Below are 23,761 nucleotides of genomic sequence, written 5' to 3'. Positions count from 1 at the left end.
CATCAGCCAATTTTAGCTAAATTTCACAGGGGGTTGAAGTCTCAGAGTTAATTATGGTCCTCCCAAGGTTAAACTGCCTGAGAGAGGAGGCGTGGGCCTCAGCAAGACAGATTTGCCCAGTTCTTTTTGATGCTTTCGGAGCATCTCCAGTGAAGTGCAGCGCTCCACAAGCTGCAGCCAGTCCTTGGTATTGATACCTGAGGGAAGCAAGCTTTTACTGCTCCCAGTATTCAAATAACTGTTTGCTGCAGAAATGGGATTGCAGCCGGCAGTCCTACTGACTGGGACATTCACATCTCCTTTATGCCTCACCCAGAAAAATGAAATGCTGTTGACACCTGGACCCTGACATTTTTCTGGAGAGGCAGTGGGGCAGGGGATCAGAGGCAGCTCTGGACTGAGACCTGCTCTGCTGCTGGAAGAGATGAAAATTGGAGCTTATGCAGGCTGCACTGGGAGAGGCACGTTAATGTCCAGCACCCAGTCCTGGTGATTGAGATGAGGTCTGCCTGTCTCTCCAGCCCGGGTCTGGGGACAGCTTTTCCCTCTGGTTTCTCATCTCACTCCATGCTCTCTCAGGGGGTTATTGCTCACTGAGAGAGGGGATTTGGTTGTTTGTTTGTTTTCTTTTTAAATTATTATTATTGTTTTTATTACTTGCCTCACTGTTAAGTGATACTCAGCAGCAACAGTGTGAATCAAGGCAAGAAACTGCACTGCAAATGGGGACAAAACCAATTCCCCCCAACCTCGGCTGAGGTGTCAGGGTCAGGACTTGAACAAGAAGTGATGTGAGAGGCAGGAGGGGGGCTCCCAGCCTCCTCCCAGCAGCGCAGCCATCAGCAGGAGCAGCTGCAGCCGGTGACGGGCTCTGGGAGCAGCAGCCAGTGCTGCTGGCAGTGGTGGAGCCCACCCACCCCAGCCCAGCAGAGCTTTCCACAGCCTCTGACGGAAGCTGCAGGGGACCAGAGCAACCCCATTGCTCCCAAAGGACACCCCATCCGTGCATCAGAGGAGGTGAGGATGGTGCATTTGCACCCGAGCTCCCCACACATCTGCCCCCACCGAAACCCCTCCCAGCACACATCTGAGCTCTTGCAGAGTCATTTCAGCTTCCTCCCACGCCTGCAGCTTCCAGGAGGGGTCTCAGCGGGGTGGGCAGGCTGAGCGGAGCAGGCAGTGCAGTAGCCCAAGACACTTCCACAAAGGCACTGGACAAGGCTTTTTAGTACCCAGCTGATTGATTTGGCATAATTGGTACCTTTCTATATTGGGATTTCTGTCAGTCTCCTTGAAATTGCCCAATGGCTCCGTTTTGGGGTGTGTTGCTGGGAACGGGACTGACCACATGATGCCCACAGGTTTTCAAAGCAGAGCATGTTGTTTCCTGCAGCCTGTAGGTAAAACGACTGTCCCAGCAATGGACAGGGAGCTGCAATGAGTCCTTAGGCTGATAGAGATAAAGAAGACAGCAACCCTTTCACTCACGGACCTGTACGTGTTCCTTATGTGAACACACGTGTAGTACCCAGTGGCCCCACGTGCAGCCACGTACACCTGCATCTCCTGAACCTCAGCTCTCTTCACACGTGCCCGTGTCAACAAAGTCAGCAGCACTAAAACCCTACCGTTCCTAGGGCTCTGGCCCCAGCCTCGTAACCACAATCACTTCCAGTATGTTTGGGTTTCCACCAGGGTGATCCTGCTTTGAAGCCTGGATTCAATCGCAGATGTTTTTCCCCAGAAGCAGAGCTCAGCGAGGGGGTGCAGGACTCAGCTCCCACATTTCGGCAGGGGACGGGAGGGTGCTGCAGGGAGCTGCTCCTGGGCTTGCTGCAGGCAATTCCCACGCGCCCATCCCAGCCACCCTGTGCCCGGCAGGCATAGAGGGGAGTACATGTTGTGAATCCTGCAAAATGACTTGCAAGGAGAGTTGCTGGTTGGTAATGAGTAGCGTTTTCGCTGTGTGCCCAATCTGAGGGGAAAAGCAGTGGGTAGTCAGGGTGTATGCTGTGGTAGAGGTTATCAAAGCACCAAAACATGATCCCCAATGGCCTCTGCACATCATGAGCTGGACTTGTTAACCTTCGGGAGAATTTACTCTCATTTTTCCACTGACCTTTGGGCCCTGCAGAGAAGCTTAGGAGTCCCAGGTTCTTCAAAAGCAGGGTACAAAGATGGGATTGTTCATCTTGAAATCCAGACTCAGCACTTGCAATTAGCTTTTCTTCAATATCCTGCTTAAAAATGACAGTTTGGAATCCAAGAGCTGAGATACCCTCATAGCAAGACCATGACCTTTTTGACACTGCCTCAGAAAGTAAATATGCCCGAACCTACAGCAAGTAATGGGTGCCTCTGGCCTGAGGTATGGAACTGGACCTGGAAATGCCTGGAAGTGTCCACCAAAGAGAGCTCAGATGCCATGCTTGCATGGAGACCACATTTCTTGTCGGACTTTGTCCCTCTTGGGCTTCTTCCTGATCCCATTTTTCAGTGCTGGGCTTACAGGGTGAGCTGTATTTCTCATGCTCTGCACGTGGTTGGGAATGTTTATGCTAGTCATACAAAGCTGCACCTCTGTAGCACTTATTATGGCTCTCCTCGTTCCTTTTCTCTTTTAGTTAAAAAGCCACAGCTCTTCCCTGTCCTTCCATAATTAGGAAGCGCTTCCAGGCTTTGTTATCTTGCTGCTGCCTCCATCATTTCCATGCTTTGGGCCAGGGCAGCCAAGCAGCCCCATTGTCCCAGAGATGTCCCAGTGCATGGAGATGTGGCCGGGACAGGAGCTATGCACTGCTTTTTGTGCTTGCATGCTTTGGTTGGACTTCATCACTGTGCCGTGCATGAGGAAAAGGCACTGGCTGGTCTGCCTGCTCCTCCTGCCTGGGTCCGTGATATACACAATGCCTTTTCCCTCCCAGCCTGAGCTGCCATGGCAGAGTTAGGACATTTGTGACCCATCTGGGTCAGCTCCCTAGATGAGCAGCTCTGGACAAGCCCTGGTGGGTCCAGGGGGCCATCTCAGCCTAAAAAAGGAAATACTGTGATGCTCTCTTTTCTGTCCCCTCCTGCTTTAGACCTCTGCTTCCCTCCTGTGCAGAGCTGGTTTGCTGAGTTGCATCCATGCTGAGTGTAAGCACTTCCATTTTCTAATATCTGACTCTAGGGCCTTTTGGAGAAGCTGCATTTTTTGAAACCTCTCTGTCAGCTGCAGCTTTTGGTGCAATTGCTCCCCAAAGAGTGCTGTAGTTAATTAGGCTGGAATTGCTATTGCTCAATCATCCAACCATAATGATGTCTTCAACCAAATCAGATAGGTTAGCTGGGGCAGGAGTCCAGCACTGACTCCTCCTGCATGTTGCTGCAGAACAAGCTGACCTAGAAACAATCCAACAGCGTATTATAAAACTGCTTTTCTGAGCTTTTCTCCTGACCAGTGCCTGCTACATACCTGCATATATAGCAGGCATCTGCAGCTGCTCCTTACCATGCTCTGAAGGCAATTTGTTTTCTTTGTGATGCCCATAGCTCTGTAATATTTTTGGACAGAGCAAAGAGCAAAGGCTATATTTGCACTGAATATTTTTGACAGTTCATTCCTGGACAGGTTTTTTTTCACCAAGCATTTATGGGCCACAAAGCAAAAACCCTCTCTCCCATGCACTGGATAGACCACAGCAAAGCATGAAATTGTAGCCAGGGTTTTCTTCTCAGCCAAAAGAAAGGAGCGCAGGAACCAGCTGAAGGTGTGCAACCCCCAGGACAACCCAAAATTGCTGCTTTGCCTCTTTGGCCTTGTGTTCTCAGCCCTGCCCGGTCCCCCAGACGCACCCTGGCAGATGACCCACACCAGTCTATGTTTAGCTCTTGTTCTTCCTTGCAGAGCATCCACCTGTCCTTTTTGCGCACGGTCCCACCATACTCTCACCAGGCCAACGTCTGGTTTGAGATGATGAGAGTCTTCAACTGGAATCACGTCATTCTGATAGTCAGTGACGACCACGAAGGTCGTGCTGCACAGAAGAAGCTGGAGACCCTCTTGGAGGAGAGAGAGTCCAAGGTCAGTTCCTGAACATTGTCTTGTAGCTTTGTTTAAGCAACAACAACAAAACTAGAAGTCTCGGGCTGTTGTATGTATGTAGATTTCTGTATGTAAAACACCTTTTCTTTCCATTGTAACATGGCTAACATGCTTAAAGCATCAACAGTGTCTGACTAGTACCTGACAGAACTTTGTACTTTATTCATTTCACTTGCTTTGCCATGGTCAAAATCTCCTACATGTAAATCAACTACAAAATGAAGGGAAGGATAACCTGGAGCTCTGCAAATGCCTCGCCCAAGAGTCCTACCTAAGGAGAGGACCAGTCACTCAGCTTAGGGAAGCACCTGCCCCACTTACAGCCACCCAGGGGCCCACCCAGACCCAGCAGTGCCAAATCAACCCAGAAAGCAGCTTCTGAATTGGCTAACTGGAGCTCATCTTAGTGGCTTAGGAGGGGCGAGGGCGGCCGGCGCATTGCTGCACAGAGGTGTAACACAACCTCTCTGTGCAGCTGTCAGCTCCAAGGTGTTAGGCTGATGCCCCTGTTCCCATCTCCATTGAAGCACATGCTAAATGCCGCTTTCCTGGCGCCTCATGCTGTCACCAGTGCGGCTGAGGCTGGCAGGAGCAGCTTTACCAAGGAGGTGTGCGGCATCTGCATGCAGGGAAGCAGGGAGGGAGGCAGGGGAGGTCCCCTGAGCCTGCTAGAAATTTGGCAGGACAGCCACAGACCTACTGCCATCGAGTAACGGGACTGAGCAAGCATTCAGGCCAAGCAGAGGAGGACAACACAGGGAGTTGGTTGTCTACAGCGGCTCAAAGGCAGACACCTACCTGGAGAGCAAGGAGCCTCCTGCCCCATGGAGCAAAGTCCCAGCACGCCCTCTCACTCTGGGCAGCACTAGGTCTTCCGGGGGAACAGAGCCTGAGCCCACCACTGGGTCTGCAGCAGTGCATCCCTTCCTGCTCCCTCCTGGCTCATGGCCACAATCTGATCTTCACTTGCCCCAGCCGTGGCCTCTTGACATTTGGCAGTCGACTGCTGAGAAGTGCTGATAGGCATCTCTCGTGCTTGGAGCTGGCATCTGAGCTGTGACCAGCCAGAGAAGCCTGCGGCTGCTCTTCCTCATCTCTTGTCAAACCACCAAAGGAAACGCTGGTGCAGAGACATGGGCTGGCACAAACTGAGCTGACCGGCAGGCTTTTGGTTTTGGCACCGGGCTCCAAGACGTTCCTCCCTTGCTGCAGCCTGGGCCATTGTGAGGCTCCAGTGTGCCACTGACCACGCTGGGATCCTCCTGCCTCCAAAGGCATCCCTGTTGGATCACGGCAGGACCGTGTTCATCCCCACAGCCTCTTTCCAGCACAGTGTCTCTCACCCAGGGAGCACTGTGGTTGTTCCCGCTGTCAGTCCATCATCCCTTATCTTTCATCTTTTGGTTTCCACCTTCTGTTTTCCTGCAGCTCCTGTGCATCCTCTCTTGCTGCTCCCTCTCACGCCTCCGCTCTACCTGCTCTGTGAAATGCTCCTGGGCACAGGGTGTATTTCTTCTTTGCTTGTCCATTGAACAGAAAAGCCACTGAGACCTTGGGTTTGAAAGGCAGGGGAGAGCAGATCTGTCCTCAGATCTGTCCTGCATTTGAGCTGAATCTATGACATCTCTTGGTATCTCCTGGCAGCTGCAGGGCTACTCTGGATGCCCTGGCCATCCCCAGAATGGAGCTTGTGCTCTGTGGTGGTACGTCATGGTGTCTTTCCTTTGGGGTCTGCCACAAGCTCTTGATTCTCTTTCCCTTGAGCTTGCTTTGGTCAAACTGGCTGGATTGTCTGGTCTGGAAGGTGGTAGCTGCTCCTCTCAGGGCTTTCCTCTCTTCCTCATTTCTTCTGCTAATTGCCCTTCTAATCACTACTGTGCCAACTCTTCACAATGTGAAGGGGTGCCCCAGCCCCCTCCCAACTTTCTCCAGGGTATCCTGAGGAGGCAACAGACAGGAGAGCTGATCTTGAACTCCTCACTGCTTGGATCACAGACCCTGAGGACCTGGGAGACCTGTAGTGAGTGAGAGGCTCACCTGGCCCTAGCATGGCTTGTCTCTGGGGTCTGCACTAGCCCTGGCTGTTCCTCAGGCATGGACATGTACTTCAAGCAGGTGCTTGGAGCCCAGCACTTGACCAACCCAGCCCTGCTCAGAACTGGCACACCCATATGCAAGTCTTGACTGAGGTGTCTGCAGTCTTCACCAGGGGCTGCTGCTTGGTCCCTGGCTGAGCAGCACAGCTCTGCTGTGCCCACTAACCACCAGCACTGATTGGGCTCAGGGAGGTACCAGATGCTGTGAAGTTCAGAGCTTGTCCAAGTCAGGGGTGGAAGGTCCCTGGGGTGCCAGCTCCCTTCTTCTGGGACGGTGGTGTTCATGCAAGTGGTAATTTTTAAGCAAATGCTGGAGAACCTGGTGGAAAGTGAATTTTGAATTTGTGGGTCCCTGAGTGAAACATGGGATGAAGAGCAGGGAAGTGCTTTGGGACCACACAGAAAAAGTGAAAAGAGAGGCAACATTTCTGGTGATTGCAATAGGGATGGAGGCAGGGAGAGGCAGAGGTGATCAGATACCATCAGGTCCAGCTGTGGTGGACCCAAGACTCCGCTTCGCTTTGCTGACCAGCTTTAGTCTAGGTGCCAGCACATCCCAGGCACATGAGGGCAACCGTGTCTGAAGGCTGCAGAATGGATGACCAAGTTTCCAGCTAAATTGATGGTGCCTGAGGGAAAGTGGGCAGTCTCTCTTCATTGGAGAGCATTTGTGCCGTCCTACTGCTGCAGCTCTGCTCTCCTCCAAGGCTGTGGAGGAGACTGGCAATTGGAGCAGACTCAAAGAAGCAGTTGCAGAAAATCCCACTGTGAATGCCATCAGAAGTGAAGGCAGAGCCTGGCTTGGAGTGGATTTTCCTCCTCAGATTCTTTTCCTTGCAAGAACCCAGCTTCTTAGAGCAGTGAAAAGTCTGCCAGACTGTGCCCATGGAGAAGAGAGGGCAGATCACACAGCTGCACAGATGGGACACCTGGCAGAGCACCTTGTCAAAGCCCGGCCCAAGAGCTCAGGAAGAAGCATACAGTTTAGTTTGGAAAGAGAGACACAGAGGTTAAACCTGGCTGCCTGAGGAACAACCTGGGAAATGGAACCCTTATGTTACGGGAGTGCAAAGGGTCAGGTTCCCAGCAGGAATCAGTTGCCATAAGATACTGAAAAATGGAGGTGGAATAGAGCCGTGTCCTGCATCCCACACAGACAGGTCAGGGATGCCCAGCTGGGTTGGGAAGGGGCCAAGAAGAAGGGGTCAGACTGTCCCACCAAGGCTGCCTGGCACTGCCCTGCAGACCCCATCAGACTGGCACTGGGAGGACCACAGGGCCTGGGGTGTCGTGTGGGGGTCTGTGTGTGCTGCTGGGGTCACAGCCCCAGGAGCTGGCACCAACAGCCTGCAGCACGCTGCTGGAGGAGAAGAACCTCCAGAAGCAGGTTTCATGCCCCTGGTCCCTGGGGGCCACGCAGTGGGAGCTGCTCAGGCAGGAGGCAGGGGAGAGGCAGGCTCCCTGCTCCGCTCCCCACAGGACCAAGCACCCCAGCAGTCCCACGGGCACCCTGCCTCCAGCAGAGCCACCAAGTGCCCCCCAGCACCAGGTAAAAGCTGCAGTGTCATCCCATGATCACCATTGCTTCATACTGCCATGCTTTGAGCTAACACAGGACATAGCAAGCTTTTTTCTTTCTCTTTTGGATGACAACAGAGCTCCAAAAAGCTGCTCCCTCCTTGCAGGAGGTGAGAAGTTCCGCTGAGGCTCCTCACATGCTGCAAACTCTCTTAGGGAGAACAGGAGTGTAATGGTAATAGTAACGGTAGTGATGCTAACACTTTGATAGTAACAGTTTGTGTTTATCCAGCACTTTCCGTACACAACATTTTGTCCTTTACTTCCACAGTAATTCCATGGAATTCCTACCACTTAGGCCCTTAGAGATGCGTAGATTGTTTCTGAGCTTAAGATAAAAATTTCTTGCTGAAGAATTCCCCAGTCCCACAAGGGAAATGCAACTGCACCGCGACAGCTGTGGCACTCAGGCTTGCTCTAACCAGTACGGCTTTGCACCCTGACGCTCCCGCGAGAGCTGAGGCACTCTCTCCTGATAGTGGTTTTTGCGAGCTCCAGCGTTATAGAGACCCTTTAGCAAACAGTGGAGGAGGAGGTGGATGTTGGATTGCTTTACTACACGTCATTTTCAACTGTTTATAATATTCTTCTGTGTCTACATATTTTCTCTGTGCACATTATTCATCAGAGTAAAAAAAGGAACTATGAAAACCTCGACCAACTTTCCTATGACAACAAGCGAGGACCCAAGGTATATATGCATGGAAATGCACGCCGCCCACCAACCTAACTAGCAAATGAAAAATAGCCACAGCCACCAGAAAAGATAAAAATAAAAAAATAAAATAAAAAAGAAAAAGAGAAAGAGAAAAAAGAAAAGAGAAAGAAAGAAAAAAAAATAAAAAAGTTCCATGACTATGTTTCTTGGTAGCACGTTTTTATGTTGAGATAGTTTGGTTTGGACTTGAGAATGGAAACCTAGCCAGCTGACCCTGGAAGGATTTCTTTTTGAGACATGCATGTGAACCAGTAATTAACTTGCAAGTTTTTTTTTTTTTTGGAAAGTTGAACCAACCCCTTTTCCTCCCCAAAGGAAACAGTTCCTTGGTGTAAGTTGCTCACTTTTATTCCCAAAGGTTAACCCTGTGCAATATGTTTTTTTTCATTTCCCATGTTTTTGAAAAACAACACTTGTTTGAGTTTTCAATTGCATTTCAAAGCCTTTTTCTCTTTCCTGTACAATGCACGCCTCTTTTTGGGTCTTGATTGACTTCAGTTTGCATGCACAGTGCAAAAAAAAAAAAAAAAAAAAAAAAATCAAACCAAAAAAACAAAACTTTAAAAGAGAAAGGAAGGAAGGAAAGAAAGAAAAGAAAGAAAAGAAAATAAAAGAAAAAGAAAAAAATATCTGTAACCAATCTTATTTAGCAGACTTTTGTGCAGTTTAATGAATTTTCTTGACCCTTTTCTAGATAGCATGGCTCTCACAAACAGTCCTCAGTCTCCTGCACTAACCAGCTTTGCTCACACTAACCACAGGCTGAGAAAGTGCTTCAGTTTGACCCCGGGACCAAAAATGTGACGTCGCTGCTGCTGGAGGCTAAGGAGCTGGAGGCTCGTGTCATCATCCTCTCTGCCAGGTGAGACCCGCACAGCCCTCCCTCCTCTCCCCTGCTCCAAATCCCCTGCTCCCCCTTGCAACACTGCCCAGCCCTGGAGTCCATGCAGATTTGGGGCACGCCGCTCTTTTTGAGGAGAATGGGAGAAAATCCATTTGAAACCCCACATCCCAGTTATTGCACGGGGTGCACTGCCATTCAGAGACCTTGCAGTCATGGCCACAGTGGAGGTGCCTGGATGTCCTGCAAGGCACTGGCATCTGTGGGTGCAGTGGTAGTACCAGTGATGTATCCTGAGCCCCCTGTAAAAGTGTGAGCCCTGTTGGTTTTTAAATGGTGAGTGATAAGGAGCAGGCCAGATTTTTTGGGTATTGTGGGATTAGGTGATGCTGGGAAAGAGGTTCCCATTGCATCAAGCAATTACTCATTGCCCAGAAGAACCAGTGGCCAGAGGGGATCAGAGGAGGCTGCCTGGGGCTCCCAGGGGTGCAAAGCAGGGTGAAGGGGGCCATCAGCACCTGGAGCCACAGTGCTGTTCCCTTCTTCTCATTGCAGCGAGGATGATGCGGCAACGGTGTACAGATCAGCAGCCATGCTCAATATGACGGGCTCCGGCTACGTGTGGCTGGTGGGAGAACGGGAGATCTCAGGCAATGCCCTGCGCTATGCCCCTGATGGTAGGCACCCACCGGAGGCACCTACCCCCTGTTGGCCAGGCCTGCTGGAGGAGCCTGCTTGGGGCTGGGATGAGTGATCCGGAGAAACACAATGTCGTGGTGGTCCTGAGTGAGTGGTGGGTCCCACACAATGCTCTCCCTTGCCCGCATGTGGAGGCAGAAGCCTGAGGGCTTTGGCCACGCTGCCCTGCCCCACATCCAGCTGGCTGGGGCCCTGCAAGATGAACGCCACGTGGGAGAAAGGCTCTGTGTCCTTGTTGTCCCCTGTTCTGCCGTGGCATGCAGGTTGGTGCCAGCCCAGCACCACTGCAGCCACCTGCCCCTGCCCAGAGCTCAGACAGGCATCCAAGGGGACCTCAGCCCCATAACTGTGTGCTTGCTGTCTGCAAACCCTGCCTGTAGGAGCGACAGTGGTGCCCAGTGGGGCTGACCTGCTCCTCTACTCATGGCAGGAGTCATCGGTTTGCAGCTCATCAACGGGAAGAATGAATCAGCCCACATCAGTGACGCTGTTGCAGTGGTGGCCCAGGCTGTGCACGACCTGTTTGAAAAGGAGAACATCACCGACCCACCGCGGGGCTGCGTGGGCAACACCAACATTTGGAAAACAGGGCCCCTTTTCAAGAGGTATCTTGGGAAGGATACATTCTGCATCCCCAGGGGAAGGGTCCTTCTAGGGGAAGGAGCTGGAAAAGGTGGGAGCATGTGGAAAAGGTGCAGGAGGGAAGCATGGTCGCTTTGTGCAGAGCATCTGTCAGTACAGCACATGGCACAGGACTGTTTGCACTCTCCTGCATAATGCAATATGAGAGCTACATCTGTCCTAGAAGAGTAGCCAAGACACGGGCTCAGGCTCTGGCCCCAGTTTGTCCAGGCTGTTCGGGCACCATCCTGGTGCCTGGCACTGGTTCAGTCCCTGCCACCCCATGCTGCCCTGAGCAATGCTAGGACAGCTGGGATCAGCTGGGGACAGCTCCCCAGAGGACAGCTCTGGGGACATGAAAGGATGGAAATTAATGTGGGTGGGAGAGGGGAAAATGGGGTTTTCTGCAAAATCAGGGTGGGGGGAGGTGTCTGCCAGTGCTGCAGGCGCATTTCTTGCTGGATATTTCTGGACTGCTGGCAGGGCTTGGGGACAGGAGATCTCCATGCATGGGGCAGACTGTTCTCTGCTGTAGCAAACCCTGGTGCCATGTTTTCAGGTAGTGTGGTCTCAGCAAACCAAGGCATGTGGTGCAGGATCAGAGCATGTGTGTGTTGATCTCACTGCTGTGGGTGGTGTGATGGGCAGATGCTGCATATGGTCCCTGGGACTTGATCTTCTTTCTTCATGGTGTTTTGTGCTGCATCTCTGCAGATGCTGGAGCCACAAGAGCCTCTTCTGCAGGCGGGATCTAGCTAAGGCAGCAGTTCCCTCCCTGTGCAGGAGGGCAGCCTGGCCCCTTGTTTCAGCAGTGGGGTCCTGTGCTGGGGGTTGCTCCCTGCAGACATAATCATGATGTCCTGCAGGATGCTCCTTCTGTATATCTGGGTCCTGTTGAGCGTGGGACCTGCAGAGTGTGAAGCTTTCTTTAGAAAAGCAGTGACACGATCTTTGGCACGAGCCATGTGATGTTCTCTGTGGTGCACCACAAGGGGCCCAGTCAATTCTGTGTTTTCTCTGTCATCTTTCAAGGGCTCAGAGAGGTTGGTTCTCCCCTTGGTGGCGCATGTGCCTGCTGGGGTGTTACTGAGGTTGTGATGGGCTGCTGCTGCTGGCAGAAGCAGCAGGAACTGTGGCATGCATGCAGCTCCCAAGAGACCCCTAGAAGAAGGTCTCCTTGGGTGCTGTGGGCCAAGTCATTCCATAGGGGACTGGGACTGATCCGATGGAAAAGAGGGGACAATGACAGCAGGTAGGGTAGTGCAGCATTTGGGAAATATGGCTCCTCAGACTGCATCCACCAGGAGCAGATGCCCACCAAGCTATGAACCAGTCATAGGTGGCCTTGACTGGACTTCTGTAGGGTAATGGCCATACCAGGCAACTGAGAAAGCATTTGCCTTCTGAACCCTTCTTAGATCTCCCAGTGGCCACCACAGGTTTTCTGTGTTGGCCCCACTGTGTTTCTCTTCACAGGGTGTTGATGTCCTCCAAGTACTCAGAGGGCGTCACTGGCCGGGTAGAATTCAATGAGGATGGGGACAGGAAGTTTGCCAACTACAGCATCATGAACCTGCAGAACCGCAAACTGGTCCAGGTTGGGATTTACAACGGCAGCCACGTACGTACAGCCCTGGGCAGCCTGGGCGGGAGGGGAGTGCTAGTGTGTCTGCCCACAGGCTCACGTCTGTCTCCTTCCTCGGGCTGATCACAGGTCTTGACCAATGACCGGAAGATTATCTGGCCAGGGGGAGAAACTGAGAAACCTCAAGGCTATCAGATGTCGACCAAATTGAAGGTAACAGCACATGGCAGCAGGGGTTGTGACTTCATCCACCCCCCACTTCTGCTGCTGCCCCTGCAGCTTCCAGCACCTGCTGTCTCAGAGTGGTTACAGCAGAGCAACTCCGACAAGGTGCTGGAAGGTGCTCGGAGCTGCAGCACAACTTCCAGCTGGGGACAAACCACCAGGGTAGAACCCTTTGGTTTGGGAGGAGACAGATGGAAAGGGGATATGAGAGAGCAACAGAGAAGGGGCGGAGGGGAAGGTGGTCATTGTTCCTCATGGCTTGGGAGCCAGAAGGCACACAGCAACGGTTTGCAACAAATAGAAAAATGGGATCCTTTGACCAACATGTGGTTCAGTTCTGGAGCCCTTTGCTGCTGAACGATGCAGAGGGCAGAAGGAAATGTGTTCAAAAGGAGGTTAAACAAGCTAATGCAGCGTAGGTGGGCTGAGAGCTGCAGTGCTGGGCTCAGGAAATCCCTGAACAGCTGATGGCCAGAAGCAGGAGGTAACACTGGGAGAAGGTCCCTCTCCCCACCTGGGAGGAGATAGCTCTGGAGTGGGATGGAGACAAGTGTACACTTGTGCTTCCCCTGCAGATTGTGACGATCCACCAAGAGCCCTTTGTGTATGTGAAGCCCACGCAAGCAGATGGGACGTGCAGGGAGGAGTTCACCATCAACGGTGACCCTGTCAAAAAGGTCTTCTGCACGGGGCCCAACGAGACCATCCCAGGTAACACCATCAGGCAGGGAGCGCAGCAGCCTCTGTAGCCCACACGGCCCATGCTGTGACCCCAGCAGATGGCTTTTCCTCTGTCTCACTTCCGTGTGGGCTCCAAGGCTGTTTTGAGGGACTGCACCCCATGATTGTGTCTCCTGACAAACCCCCACTCCCTTTGCCTTGATCTGAAGCAGAAGCACCCCCGAGGCACCCACTGCACTGGCGTTAACACCAGTCTCAAACCATTGTGCTGGGGAAAGCCTGCTTCAGGATTAGGAGTGAGCACCTGGTTGGGGGTGCGAGCCATGCAGCAGAGCCGGGCCTGCCCCAATCCCCCTGAGTGGATGCACCCCCAGTCCCTTGGCCCATCACAACATCCTCTGCACAGCTCCCCTCAGCCCTGAGCCGCGTGCAGGACATGTCCAACCCAACGGGGATGTGTTGGCTTCCTCCCAGACATCCAGTCCCCTCCGTCCCCCGCTGAGGGTCAGCAGCAGCTCAGCCCACCTTCCTGCAGCATGTCCCCTTGGAGCCCCACTGTCCCCACCTTACCTCCTCCCACACTGCTCCTTCCCTCACACCCCAGGCGATGGAGGTGGTGGGAAAGGTGCCCCAGGCAGGCAGCACTATGTAACACGGTTGCACCGCACATGACGCCAAAGCCGTGCAAGTGGCCACTCTCCCCTGAGGACAAACATGGGTGCTGCAGAGGGTCCCTGGCAGAGGGCTGCCTCCACTCATCCCCCCTTTTCATCTCACGCACAGGCCGCCCCACCGTGGCACTGTGTTGTTACGGCTTCTGCATTGACCTGCTCATTCGCCTGGCGGGGGTGATGAACTTCACCTATGAGGTTCACCTGGTGGCTGATGGTAAATTTGGTACCCAAGAGCGGGTGAGTCTGGGCAGCCTGGGGTACCTCTTTGCCCGTATCTTGTGTCAGAACATGGCCAAGCCATTCGGGCAGAGCTGGCCAGTGGGGTGGGTGCTGGGGTGAGGGGCTGACCCCTCGCTGGCTCTGCGGTAGGTGAACAACAGCAACAAGAAGGAGTGGAACGGGATGATGGGTGAGCTGTTGAGCGGGCAGGCGGACATGATTGTGGCTCCCCTCACCATCAACAACGAGCGGGCACAGTACATCGAGTTCTCCAAGCCCTTCAAGTACCAGGGTCTGACCATCCTCGTGAAGAAGGTATGGGCTGGGCTGGGTGGGCTGGCTGGAGGAGATTCTGGGTGGGCAGGGTGCTGGCTCAGTGGGTGCCAACATTGTTCTTCTTTCTCCCTTGTGCTAGGAAATCCCCCGCAGCACACTGGACTCATTCATGCAGCCCTTCCAGAGCACACTTTGGCTGCTGGTGGGGCTGTCTGTGCACGTGGTTGCGGTGATGTTGTACCTCTTAGACCGATTCAGGTGAGTGTGCTGTGGGCCACCCAAGGGTGGGTCACCGAGGGAGGCAGGGGATGGGCAGGGGTCTCCCAGGGCTCTCTGTGGAGTGGTACCAGCATGAGGCAGGCAGGGCTACAGGTTGGCAGTGTCAGGGACACGAGGGCTGTGCAGCCAGGCAGGGAGGCAGGGTGAAGGGCCGCCTGGGGCAGAGCGTAGTCTGTAAGGATCAGTGCTGGAGGATCAGTGCTGGAGGGCTCCCAGTGTAAGGATCAGTGCTGGAGGGCTCCCAGGGCATGGGGAAGAGTCTAGAGAACCAGGCTAAGGGACATCAGATGAGCTCTTTGTCTTGTTTACCAGCCCATTTGGCCGCTTCAAAGTGAACAGCGAGGAGGAGGAGGAAGATGCCCTAACACTCTCCTCGGCCATGTGGTTCTCCTGGGGAGTCCTACTGAACTCTGGCATCGGAGAAGGTGCGCCAAGGCAGGCAGCTGTGCTGCCCTCTGCTGCAGCCCTGGCTGGGAGAGAGCCCGTGCCCCCTCCCACATCCTTCTGTCTGTGCTCTGTCTGTGCCCATGCCCTCATCCCCCCCCCCCAAGCCTTCCCTGCAGGGGGATTTGGTGATGCTGGAGTGGCATGCTCATGGCACTGCTCATGCAGACAGTCCTGCCACCCCTCACCCTCAGTGATGGGAAGCCCTGCCTGGGCTGCTTCTATTTCCTGGGGTTATCCCTCCATCAGGGTGCAGTGAATCCTGCACAGGAGCTGACTTTTTCTTGGTTTGGGCAATCACAGCTGTCGAACAGTGCAAAACTGCAGCTGTCATCCACCTTGTATGGGGTGTGCACAGCTTTGGTGACTAAGTCAAGCCCTTGTTGTGCCAGTCTGAGCTCTCCTCTCTCCCTCCAGGTGCTCCCCGGAGTTTCTCTGCCCGTATTCTTGGCATGGTGTGGGCTGGCTTTGCTATGATTATTGTGGCTTCCTACACTGCCAACCTGGCTGCTTTCCTGGTGTTGGACCGACCTGAGGAGAGAATTACAGGCATCAACGACCCCCGGGTAATGACCCCTTGCTTCATTTCCCCTTCTCTGCCCACCTCTGGGAAGAGACACAGATGCCTGCAGTGGGCACCTCCTGGTCCCTGTAATGTGGCTGGCAGCACCCGGGGCCTGCTTAACGTGGCTATGGGGCCGTGCCCGGGGGCTGTGCCTGGGGCTGAGCCCCTGTGGTGTGTGGGGATGGGCAGACACAGGCAGGGATCAGCAGGGAAAAACATTGTCCAGAAACAGCACAAGCCCAGCCAAACTGCCTGGCAGTTCCTGGAGAGCCTACACTAAACAACGAGGAAACGATTCATTATGGATGAGTTATAGCTAATGAAAATGTCCCTGCGGTGCAGTCAATACTCTCAGCAGATACCAGCATGCTTCATACCCATTTCCTACTCTGGCAAGGACACAGCCACAGCCTATCAATCTGGGAAGCAGGAAGGCACCCCACAGAAGTGCCAGCCCACAGCATCCCATGCCCCACTGCATCCTCTGCCCACAGCACTGTCAGCCCCATGGCATCCATGAGTCTCCTGCATCTTCAGCACTGTGATGTCCCTGTCCCATAGCATCCCCTGCCCACCACTGTGGTCTCAGAGCATCCCTAGCTCCACAGCATCCTGAGCCCTACAGCATCCACTGCCCCATGGCACCTTCAGCTCCACTGAGGAGATCAAGGTGTTATCTGAGAAACAGGTCCCTAAAGGGGATGGAAAATCAGGAAACACAGCTCTGGGGGTGAGCTGGTTTTGTTGATGTAGGACAGAAGAAATAGAAGCCCTGCCCTTGCCTTTCAGCTGCGCAACCCCTCCGATAAGTTCATTTATGCCACGGTGAAGCAGAGCTCGGTGGACATCTACTTCCGACGGCAGGTGGAGCTGAGCACCATGTACCGGCACATGGAGAAGCACAATTATGAGAGCGCTGCTGAAGCCATCCAGGCTGTGCGGGACAAGTGAGTGGGACCAGCTCCCTGCCTGGCCATGCTGGGGTGGGCCTGGGGGGGCAGGGGCCTGGGGAAGTGAGCACAAGCCCCAGGGGAGCTGCTGCTGAAGCGCGACTGGGTGGGAGCTGCACAGACCCAGCACGTGCCAGGTCTCTGGGTGGAGGGCACAAGGGCTATGTGGGACAGGTGTGTTCAATGCCCTGTCCCTGTCTTCCCTTTCTGGCCTCTGTGCCAGACTGGGTGGCTTCAAACTTCATTTCAACCCCTCATGCTCCTCAGAAATATTTCCGATCCTTTGCCAGGAGTGGGATGCTGATCCCCATGCACAGGGCTTGAGTTAGGGCCCCCTTGGGAGCCCACTTGCTGCTCCCACAGTAGCTGCAGACAAGGTGGGCTGCCCACCCTTACCTGTGTCACACCTCTCTTGGTTTCCAGCAAGCTCCATGCCTTCATCTGGGACTCAGCGGTGCTGGAGTTCGAAGCCTCCCAGAAGTGCGACCTGGTGACGACGGGGGAGCTTTTCTTCCGCTCCGGCTTTGGGATTGGGATGCGCAAGGACAGCCCGTGGAAGCAGAATGTCTCCCTGGCCATCCTCAAGTCCGTACATGGCTCTCAGCCCCCAAACCCTGCATGTGCTAGCACGCAAGTAGCCCCACACCAGGCAGTGCCACCCCCCTCTGTGAGGACACCTCCCTGTGAGCTCAGCCAGGCCAACAGCACCGTGCTGCCTGGCTCCATCTCCCCAGGGTTATTCTCTCCACTATATTTCTGTTAGGCAGAGATGCTTCGGGTCCCCTCCCAACTCCAAACAAGGCTCTTATATCAGCGTTAGCCTGCAGTATGGAGTGCCACAAAGTATCTGGTATCACAGATAAAAAGGGATTTCTCTGTGTTGGTTTGGAAATGCCATGTTCATTGTGGAGAGTGGAATGTGGTGATGGAGGAAAGGCAGCTGGGAACCAGCTGTGGAGGGAGGGGAAGAAGCAAGATTAATTGTAGAGGGTCAGGAGCTAGCAGGGTACTGGCCAAAAACCACCCACAGGAACCCAGGGTAACCTAGGGAGGCCCTGGACCCCAGCTTTGGGGCAGCTGTGCCAAAGAGCTGGGTGGCAGCAGGATGGGTGGGATTTGGGGCTGCAGAGCCTGGAGAGGCACTAGGAGCCCTTGGGGCCCTTCTGGGAGAAAACGGAGAGGCCCAGGTCTGCAGGTGGCCCAGGACGGCAGTGAGGTGTGGGGATGTGCCAGGAACAGGAGGCAGGGATGTGCAGGAGCCCCGTGGTGGATGTGTGCCCTGTGCCCATCCCCATCCCTGCGCTGTAACACTGGGTGGGTCCAGCCCTCACAGCAGTGATCTGCCCCCTGGCACCAAAGCTGTACATGTACACACGTGTGCACACAAACACACCCTGCCAGGCATACACATACAGTGCACACACACACACAGCACCCATAGACATGCCCATAGGCTGCGGCCAAGGGCAGAGCCCAAGGACAGTGGGCTGCAGAGAACATGAAACCAGCCCCTGTGTCCCAGATGCCTGCGCCTGGTCTCCTGTGACCGTCCTGTCTCCTTGTGCTTTCAGGTCCCATGAGAACGGCTTCATGGAGGATTTGGACAAGACTTGGGTGAGGTATCAGGAGTGTGATTCCCGTAGCAATGCCCCAGCAACACTCACCTTTGAAAATATGGCAGGTTTGTTCTGCAAACCTCTTTCTTCCTCTTCGCTGGGTAGCCTGCTTTCGCTCAAGACATTCTCCTCTCCTGAGCTCTCCTCCCGGGCCAAAGCTCTGCTTCTTCTGGGTTTGTGCTTTCCTAGCGGTGGGAGGCTGCTGTGGTGGGTTCCCACCCCACCTTGTCTGAAACAGCTCCACGAAGCTTCCTCCACCTTCCCTGGGGTGGCTTCCTCATCGGCGGGGGCAGCTGCCATGCCCATCACTCCTGTCCCTCCACTCTGGCCCAGCCACGGCTGTCGGGGTGCAATTGGTGCAGAGGGAGGGAGGGAGGCATCATCCTGGGAAGGGGCAAGTGGTGCAGGGGTGAGCAGGGACTCTGCTGCAGGAGGGAGCTGGCAAAGGGCAGCCCCGAGGAGTGTGTGCTGGACCTGAGCAGGGGAAGAGGGCAGGGGGATGATGACTGATGCAGAGTTTTTTTCTCCTTGGCCTCTCTTTGCAAAGATTAATTTCTCCCAGGTGGGTTCTCTTCCCCCAGTCAGTGTGGCAACACAGGGTTAGTGGTGTCTGAGGGGACCCCACACATGCTGGCATCAGCGAGAATGAGGTGGAGCCTTTTGCTCCATTCCCTGGGATGCAGGGCACTGTGCCACCTCCCCATCCCCAAGTACCAGCCCCAAGAGTCACAGCCAGCTGAGGACAGCATAGAGAGCTCAGCACATGGTGTGCTTCCCTATGCACCAAACAGCAGCACCAGAGCTGGGTCTTTCTGCTGCAAACAGCCCTGGGAACAGGGTCTGCCCTGGTGCGTGGTGCAGCACCCAGCACCCCATGCCTGCCCTGAGCATCCTTGCAGTAGCACCGGTGCCCAGCCAAAAGGAGCTCACACAGATGCTCCGAACCTACCACCTCCCTGCCTGTCACCATGGGTGCCCCTCTGGGACTGTGGGGGGTGGCAGGGGCCGGGGGGCCGGGGTTGGCCAATGCTGCTGGTGCTGAGCGTGATGCAGAGGAAATGAAGTGTCGTGGTGCGATTCCCACTGCCCCATGTAACTTTCCTGCTTATTTCAGGTGTGTTTATGCTGGTGGCTGGAGGTATTGTTGCCGGGATATTTTTAATATTCATAGAAATAGCTTACAAAAGGCATAAGGACGCGCGGAGGAAGCAGATGCAGCTGGCGTTTGCGGCCGTTAATGTGTGGAGGAAAAACCTGCAGGTAGGACAAACCGTTTTTAGAGCAAATCTCCAACAGGTGCGTTTTCCATTCCTTCACCAAATCAGTGAATGCAGAGCTGTGGGCTAGCATGGGCCCCCCTGTCCCCCGCCCCGCACCCAGTGACTCTACCAGGCGTTACAGCACTGCTAGTGAGCTGTAGGGCCCTGCTTATCCCCAGGGCTACCCCTGGCCATTGCCACCTCCCATGGGAGGTGTCATTCCCAGCTCTGTCCTGGAGAGAGACCTGGCTTAAATGCCTTGGTTTGTCCTTGGTGGTGCTGGGGACAGGGACCTTGCTCTGCTGGGGACCATGTGCCAGAGCCACATCTTGTCACAGCTGAATCAGCAGTGCCAGCAGCAACTTTTGTAGGCTCTCTGACCTGCTCCAGCCACGCTCACCAGCAGAGGAGGGGAGGGTTCACGTGCAGCCACCAAGCATCCCTGCCCTGTGGTCCTGACCATCCCTGCCCCGTGGTCCTGACCATCCTTGCCCCATGGTCCTGAGCAGCCCTGCCCCAATCGTTCTGAGCATCCCTTCCCCGAAGCCCCCCAGCATCCCTGCCTTGGGCCCCCAAGCACCCCTGCCCTGCAGTCCTGTGAAGAATTGCTCCGGGTTTCTCGATGGTTTCCAGTGCCTGCCCCTCCTGCCCCCCTCCCGGGACTGTGGTTCTCCTGCCGCACCCCAGCCAGTTCCATAAGTGCTCTTGTCACTTGGGGATAAGGACATCTCCCCCCAGCATCTCCCATCCCTGAAGCACCCGGGTGAGGGGAGCCCGGGGGAGTGGTGGTACCTGATGGTGACACAGCCCCAGGCACATCCCCAAGCCTCCCCCCACCCTCGCCGCGCTGCGCCCCCCCAGCTCAGGGACCGCTTGGGTGCTCTCTGCAAACCATCCGGGCTGCGTCCCACCCTTGGGGAAGCAAACCGGCACTCAGAGAGCCAGGCATCTGTCAGGGGACTCAGGGATGCCGCCGCTTGCAGGGCCACTGCCCAAGGGATAGAGCCCCCCGACGGCTGGCCGAGCGCAGTGCGGGGTCCCCGCGGAGCGGTGGGGGCGTGGGGGGTGCTTGGGGGACACCACCTTCCCGAGAGCAGCGAGGGGAACATGAGGCCGGGCTGCTACATCCTGAGAGCTCGCTGGGTTCAGTTCACTGATACGAGTTTCGGAAAAGCCATTTCTTCTTTTTTATTATTATTTATTATTATTATTTTTTTTCCTTTGCTTCCAAAAAGCAGCAGCACCGACGGGGTTAAGGCTGCTGGGACAGAGCACACTAGTCGCACTGCCATTTTTCACTTGCCAACCTTCTAGAAAATACTGCACTGGGTCCTTGGGCAGAGTCTGTGGGACTGTGAGCAAAGCATGCTGCCCTGTGGGGATAAACAGCCTCATGGTAAAGAGCCGTTTGACATTGTAAGACTTTTCCACAGGAGGAAACGTCAGAGCACTAGTATCTGGTACATTGCTAGAAGGTAGGCAAGTGGAAAGATTTATTTGTTAAAACAAACAAACAAAAATAATGTTTTTTGGGATCACAGTTTTGCCATGGCTATTTCCTGAGATGCCATGGAAGAAAAAGACATTTCATTCCATTCATCTTGCTTTCCTTTCCGTTTGTGCATGTCCGCAAAAGAGAGAACTGAGAAGGAGGAGCAAATGTATCCCCGAGCATGCTCTACGCACCAGCGGGATACATTTTGGTTACCCCCGTGCGGTAGCAGAGCCAGACCTGGTCACTCCGTCCCCCGTCGGCAAGGTCACACTCATTGGCACGAAAGCAATTGGGGAGGAATCGTTGTCAGCGCCCGCCGCCGAGCGCGGCCGGTCCCCACGGCTCGCTGCCCCCGCACCGTGGCGGCTGGTGCTCCCAGCCTGCGCCAACCAGGTCCGACTCGCTAACACCAATGGCTACATTTTTCAGTTCTGTTTCTCTTTGAGTTCATCCTGACCCTGATGACATCATAGCGCTAACGCTTTGCTTCCTCCCTTTCTTTTCCTTTTCTTTTTGTTTTGTTTTCTTTTATTTACTTTTATTTTTTCTTCCAGTTTCCTTTTTTCTTTAAAAAAAAAAAAAAAAAAAAAACGGTTTTACTTTGGAAAAAAAAAAAACAACAACAACAACAAACAACACAACACCACAAACACCAACAACCACGTTCGGCTTTGCACAAACGCATCATTTAAATTTTGGAATACCTTTTTTATGGAATATTCATACAATGACTTCTCTTTCAATGCAGTCCTCTCTCTCTCTTGTGGCACTAGGATTCAGCCTCAGAAAAGGCCCTGAGCAATTTTTTTTTAGTGGTAGGTGCAGCATCTCACCTCTCGGTCTAGGCAGGCTGGCGGTGGAAGCAAGGGACAGGGACAGGCAGAGCACCCCCAGGTGCTCCTGAGGAAGCAAGGTCAGCGCTGCAGGCTGCCGGCAGACACCCAGGAGACGCAGGGCTGCTCCCCAGAGGGGTTCCAGCGCTCCCGACGCGAGGCCGGCCCCGTAGCCATAGCAGTGTGGAGGCCGCGCTGTGCCTGTGGGTCACAGAGGCCCTTGGAGGACTGGGAATGACATCTCCAGTAGCTTTCTCACCCAAATGAAGGACATGACACGGGGCAGTATTCAAGTAGATTTAGCGTTTCCAACAGCACACTAGAGATCTAATCGCTTATACATATTCATTTTAGGATAGAAAAAGTGGTAGAGCAGAACCTGACCCTAAAAAGAAAGCCACTTTTAGGTCCATCACCTCCACCCTGGCCTCCAGCTTCAAGAGACGTAGGTCCTCCAAGGATACGGTAAGAGGAAGAAGAACAATTCTGCCCTCTCTCTTTCTCTCTCTTTCTCTCTTCTGCCATCCCATCGACTGCCACACACCCATCCCGAAGCTGCCAGTGTACATGCATAGCTCATGTTCGTCACCAGTCAGTCAGTCAGTCAGTCAGTCATCCCGTGTTCCTGAAAGGATGCTGGGATCCTGGAGGGCAGGCAGGAGGTGCTTTGGAGTCCTGTGATGAGTTGGGAGATGCAACCGAGTTTTTGTTTTGTTTCCGTTTTCTTTTTGCCTGGATGATTTCTGATGTTCCTCTCTGTGCTTTGCTCACCGTACCGGTGCTGACCTCTTGAAACTGATGACATTTTTATTTTCTTTTTCTGTTCCTGAGTGTTCCTGTACCTGTTTGTCATTGTATGCCTAAAAACAATCACCCCAATTTAATTTGGGCACTGTCTCACCTCACCAAGAGCCATATGTGTCACATTCTCTACATGTGATTTTTGTTTGTGACTTAGCATTCGGGACATAGCCCTCGGCACAGGAGGGACAGCTCTCTCTGGTTATCGTCAGCAGCGAAGCCTCTAGAAGAGGCACCATGGCTTGAAAGAGGAGGTTGTTAAAGACCCAGCCTGCTTCAAACCTGGGTTTTCCACCTCGCAGTATCGCTGCTCACATGTAACCAGAGAACGTTTCCAAATAGCTGCCTCTAAAGCCAGCTGTTTCCCCATGTGCAAACGTGTCTGCTCGTGCTGGAGCTTCAGACACGCCAGCGTCAGGGTGGGCTGTTGGTCTGTCGGACTGAGCTGGTGTCCCTCTGCATGTTGCCGTCTGTCGTACGACACTCTGCACTGTGGCTACTCTGTTGTCTCATGTGGATGCGGGCGCTGCGCTGCCCGAACCTCTTGCAGCGGGCTCCCCGCCACAGGCGCGATGCACGGCGGGGACGGGGAGACGCGGTGGGGCGGCCAGTCCCTGGCTGCAGGAACGCGGGGGGGAGCGGCGTGCGATGTCGCAGGGGGTCTCCAGCCACAGCTCTGCGTGGAGGCGGCTGCGTTTGGCACCAGGGCAGGCTCCAACCCCAGCACCCCTGGGACGTGGCCCCGGGGACAGCTGAGCCCTCCACCGGGCCCGGCTGCCACCATCTCGCACAAAGTGCTCCCCCGGCTGTCAAGGGTTTTCCCACATTCTCCTCGCTTGTCCCTGTGCCCAATGGGGAGGACAAGCATCCCTGTCACCTCCTGCACTGCCCCCTGAACCACCTTGTCCTGGTTGTGCCCCAACATCAGGGATGCCCCCGCCCCGCTGCCCCAGGGACCAGACCCCTGAGCTTGAGGGAGGCTCGGAGGAGGGTCTGTGTGGCCAGACCCCAACCAGGGGAGAGGAGGAGAGGTGGAGTGGATGGGGTGGCGAGGAGAAAGTGGGGAGTGAGAAGAACCATGACAAGGAGGAACTGGTGGGGAGAAAAATCTGCAGGGAGAGCTGTCAAGGGAACCCTCAGCCTGGCCAGAGTAGACCCCATGTTTTTGTCTCCAAAATTTAGCAAACCAAGGGGAGCTGGCCTAGGAGAGTAGGAGCATCAC

The 23,761-nt window shown here is 54.4% G+C and overlaps 1 protein-coding gene across 4 annotated transcripts in view; it reads left to right on the top strand.

Annotated features, from left to right (window-relative positions):
* Window positions 1-23,761, top strand: part of GRIN1 (glutamate ionotropic receptor NMDA type subunit 1) — a gene marked incomplete at both ends in the record, with an annotated part of 33,181 nt that overhangs the window by 5,261 nt on the left and 4,159 nt on the right. Inside the window, 18 exons of one of the 4 annotated variants that reach the window (XM_084299253.1) lie at window positions 3,887-4,063; window positions 8,387-8,449; window positions 9,238-9,338; window positions 9,873-9,994; window positions 10,447-10,621; window positions 12,114-12,258; window positions 12,352-12,435; window positions 13,023-13,158; window positions 13,912-14,039; window positions 14,172-14,336; window positions 14,437-14,555; window positions 14,889-15,001; window positions 15,438-15,586; window positions 16,375-16,532; window positions 16,959-17,120; window positions 18,107-18,216; window positions 19,266-19,411; window positions 22,093-22,203. In XM_084299253.1, the coding sequence (XP_084155379.1) occupies window positions 3,887-4,063; window positions 8,387-8,449; window positions 9,238-9,338; window positions 9,873-9,994; window positions 10,447-10,621; window positions 12,114-12,258; window positions 12,352-12,435; window positions 13,023-13,158; window positions 13,912-14,039; window positions 14,172-14,336; window positions 14,437-14,555; window positions 14,889-15,001; window positions 15,438-15,586; window positions 16,375-16,532; window positions 16,959-17,120; window positions 18,107-18,216; window positions 19,266-19,411; window positions 22,093-22,203 (2,364 nt within the window). The remainder of the gene's footprint in view (window positions 1-3,886; window positions 4,064-8,386; window positions 8,450-9,237; window positions 9,339-9,872; window positions 9,995-10,446; window positions 10,622-12,113; window positions 12,259-12,351; window positions 12,436-13,022; window positions 13,159-13,911; window positions 14,040-14,171; window positions 14,337-14,436; window positions 14,556-14,888; window positions 15,002-15,437; window positions 15,587-16,374; window positions 16,533-16,958; window positions 17,121-18,106; window positions 18,217-19,265; window positions 19,412-22,092; window positions 22,204-23,761) is intronic. The other 3 variants (XM_084299254.1, XM_084299252.1, XM_084299255.1) reach the window with 3 other exon arrangements.

Source organism: Netta rufina, assembly GCF_964035555.1.
Source record: "Netta rufina genome assembly, chromosome: 20".
Taxonomy (NCBI): domain Eukaryota; kingdom Metazoa; phylum Chordata; class Aves; order Anseriformes; family Anatidae; genus Netta; species Netta rufina.
This window is presented reverse-complemented; position numbering and strand designations above follow the sequence as displayed.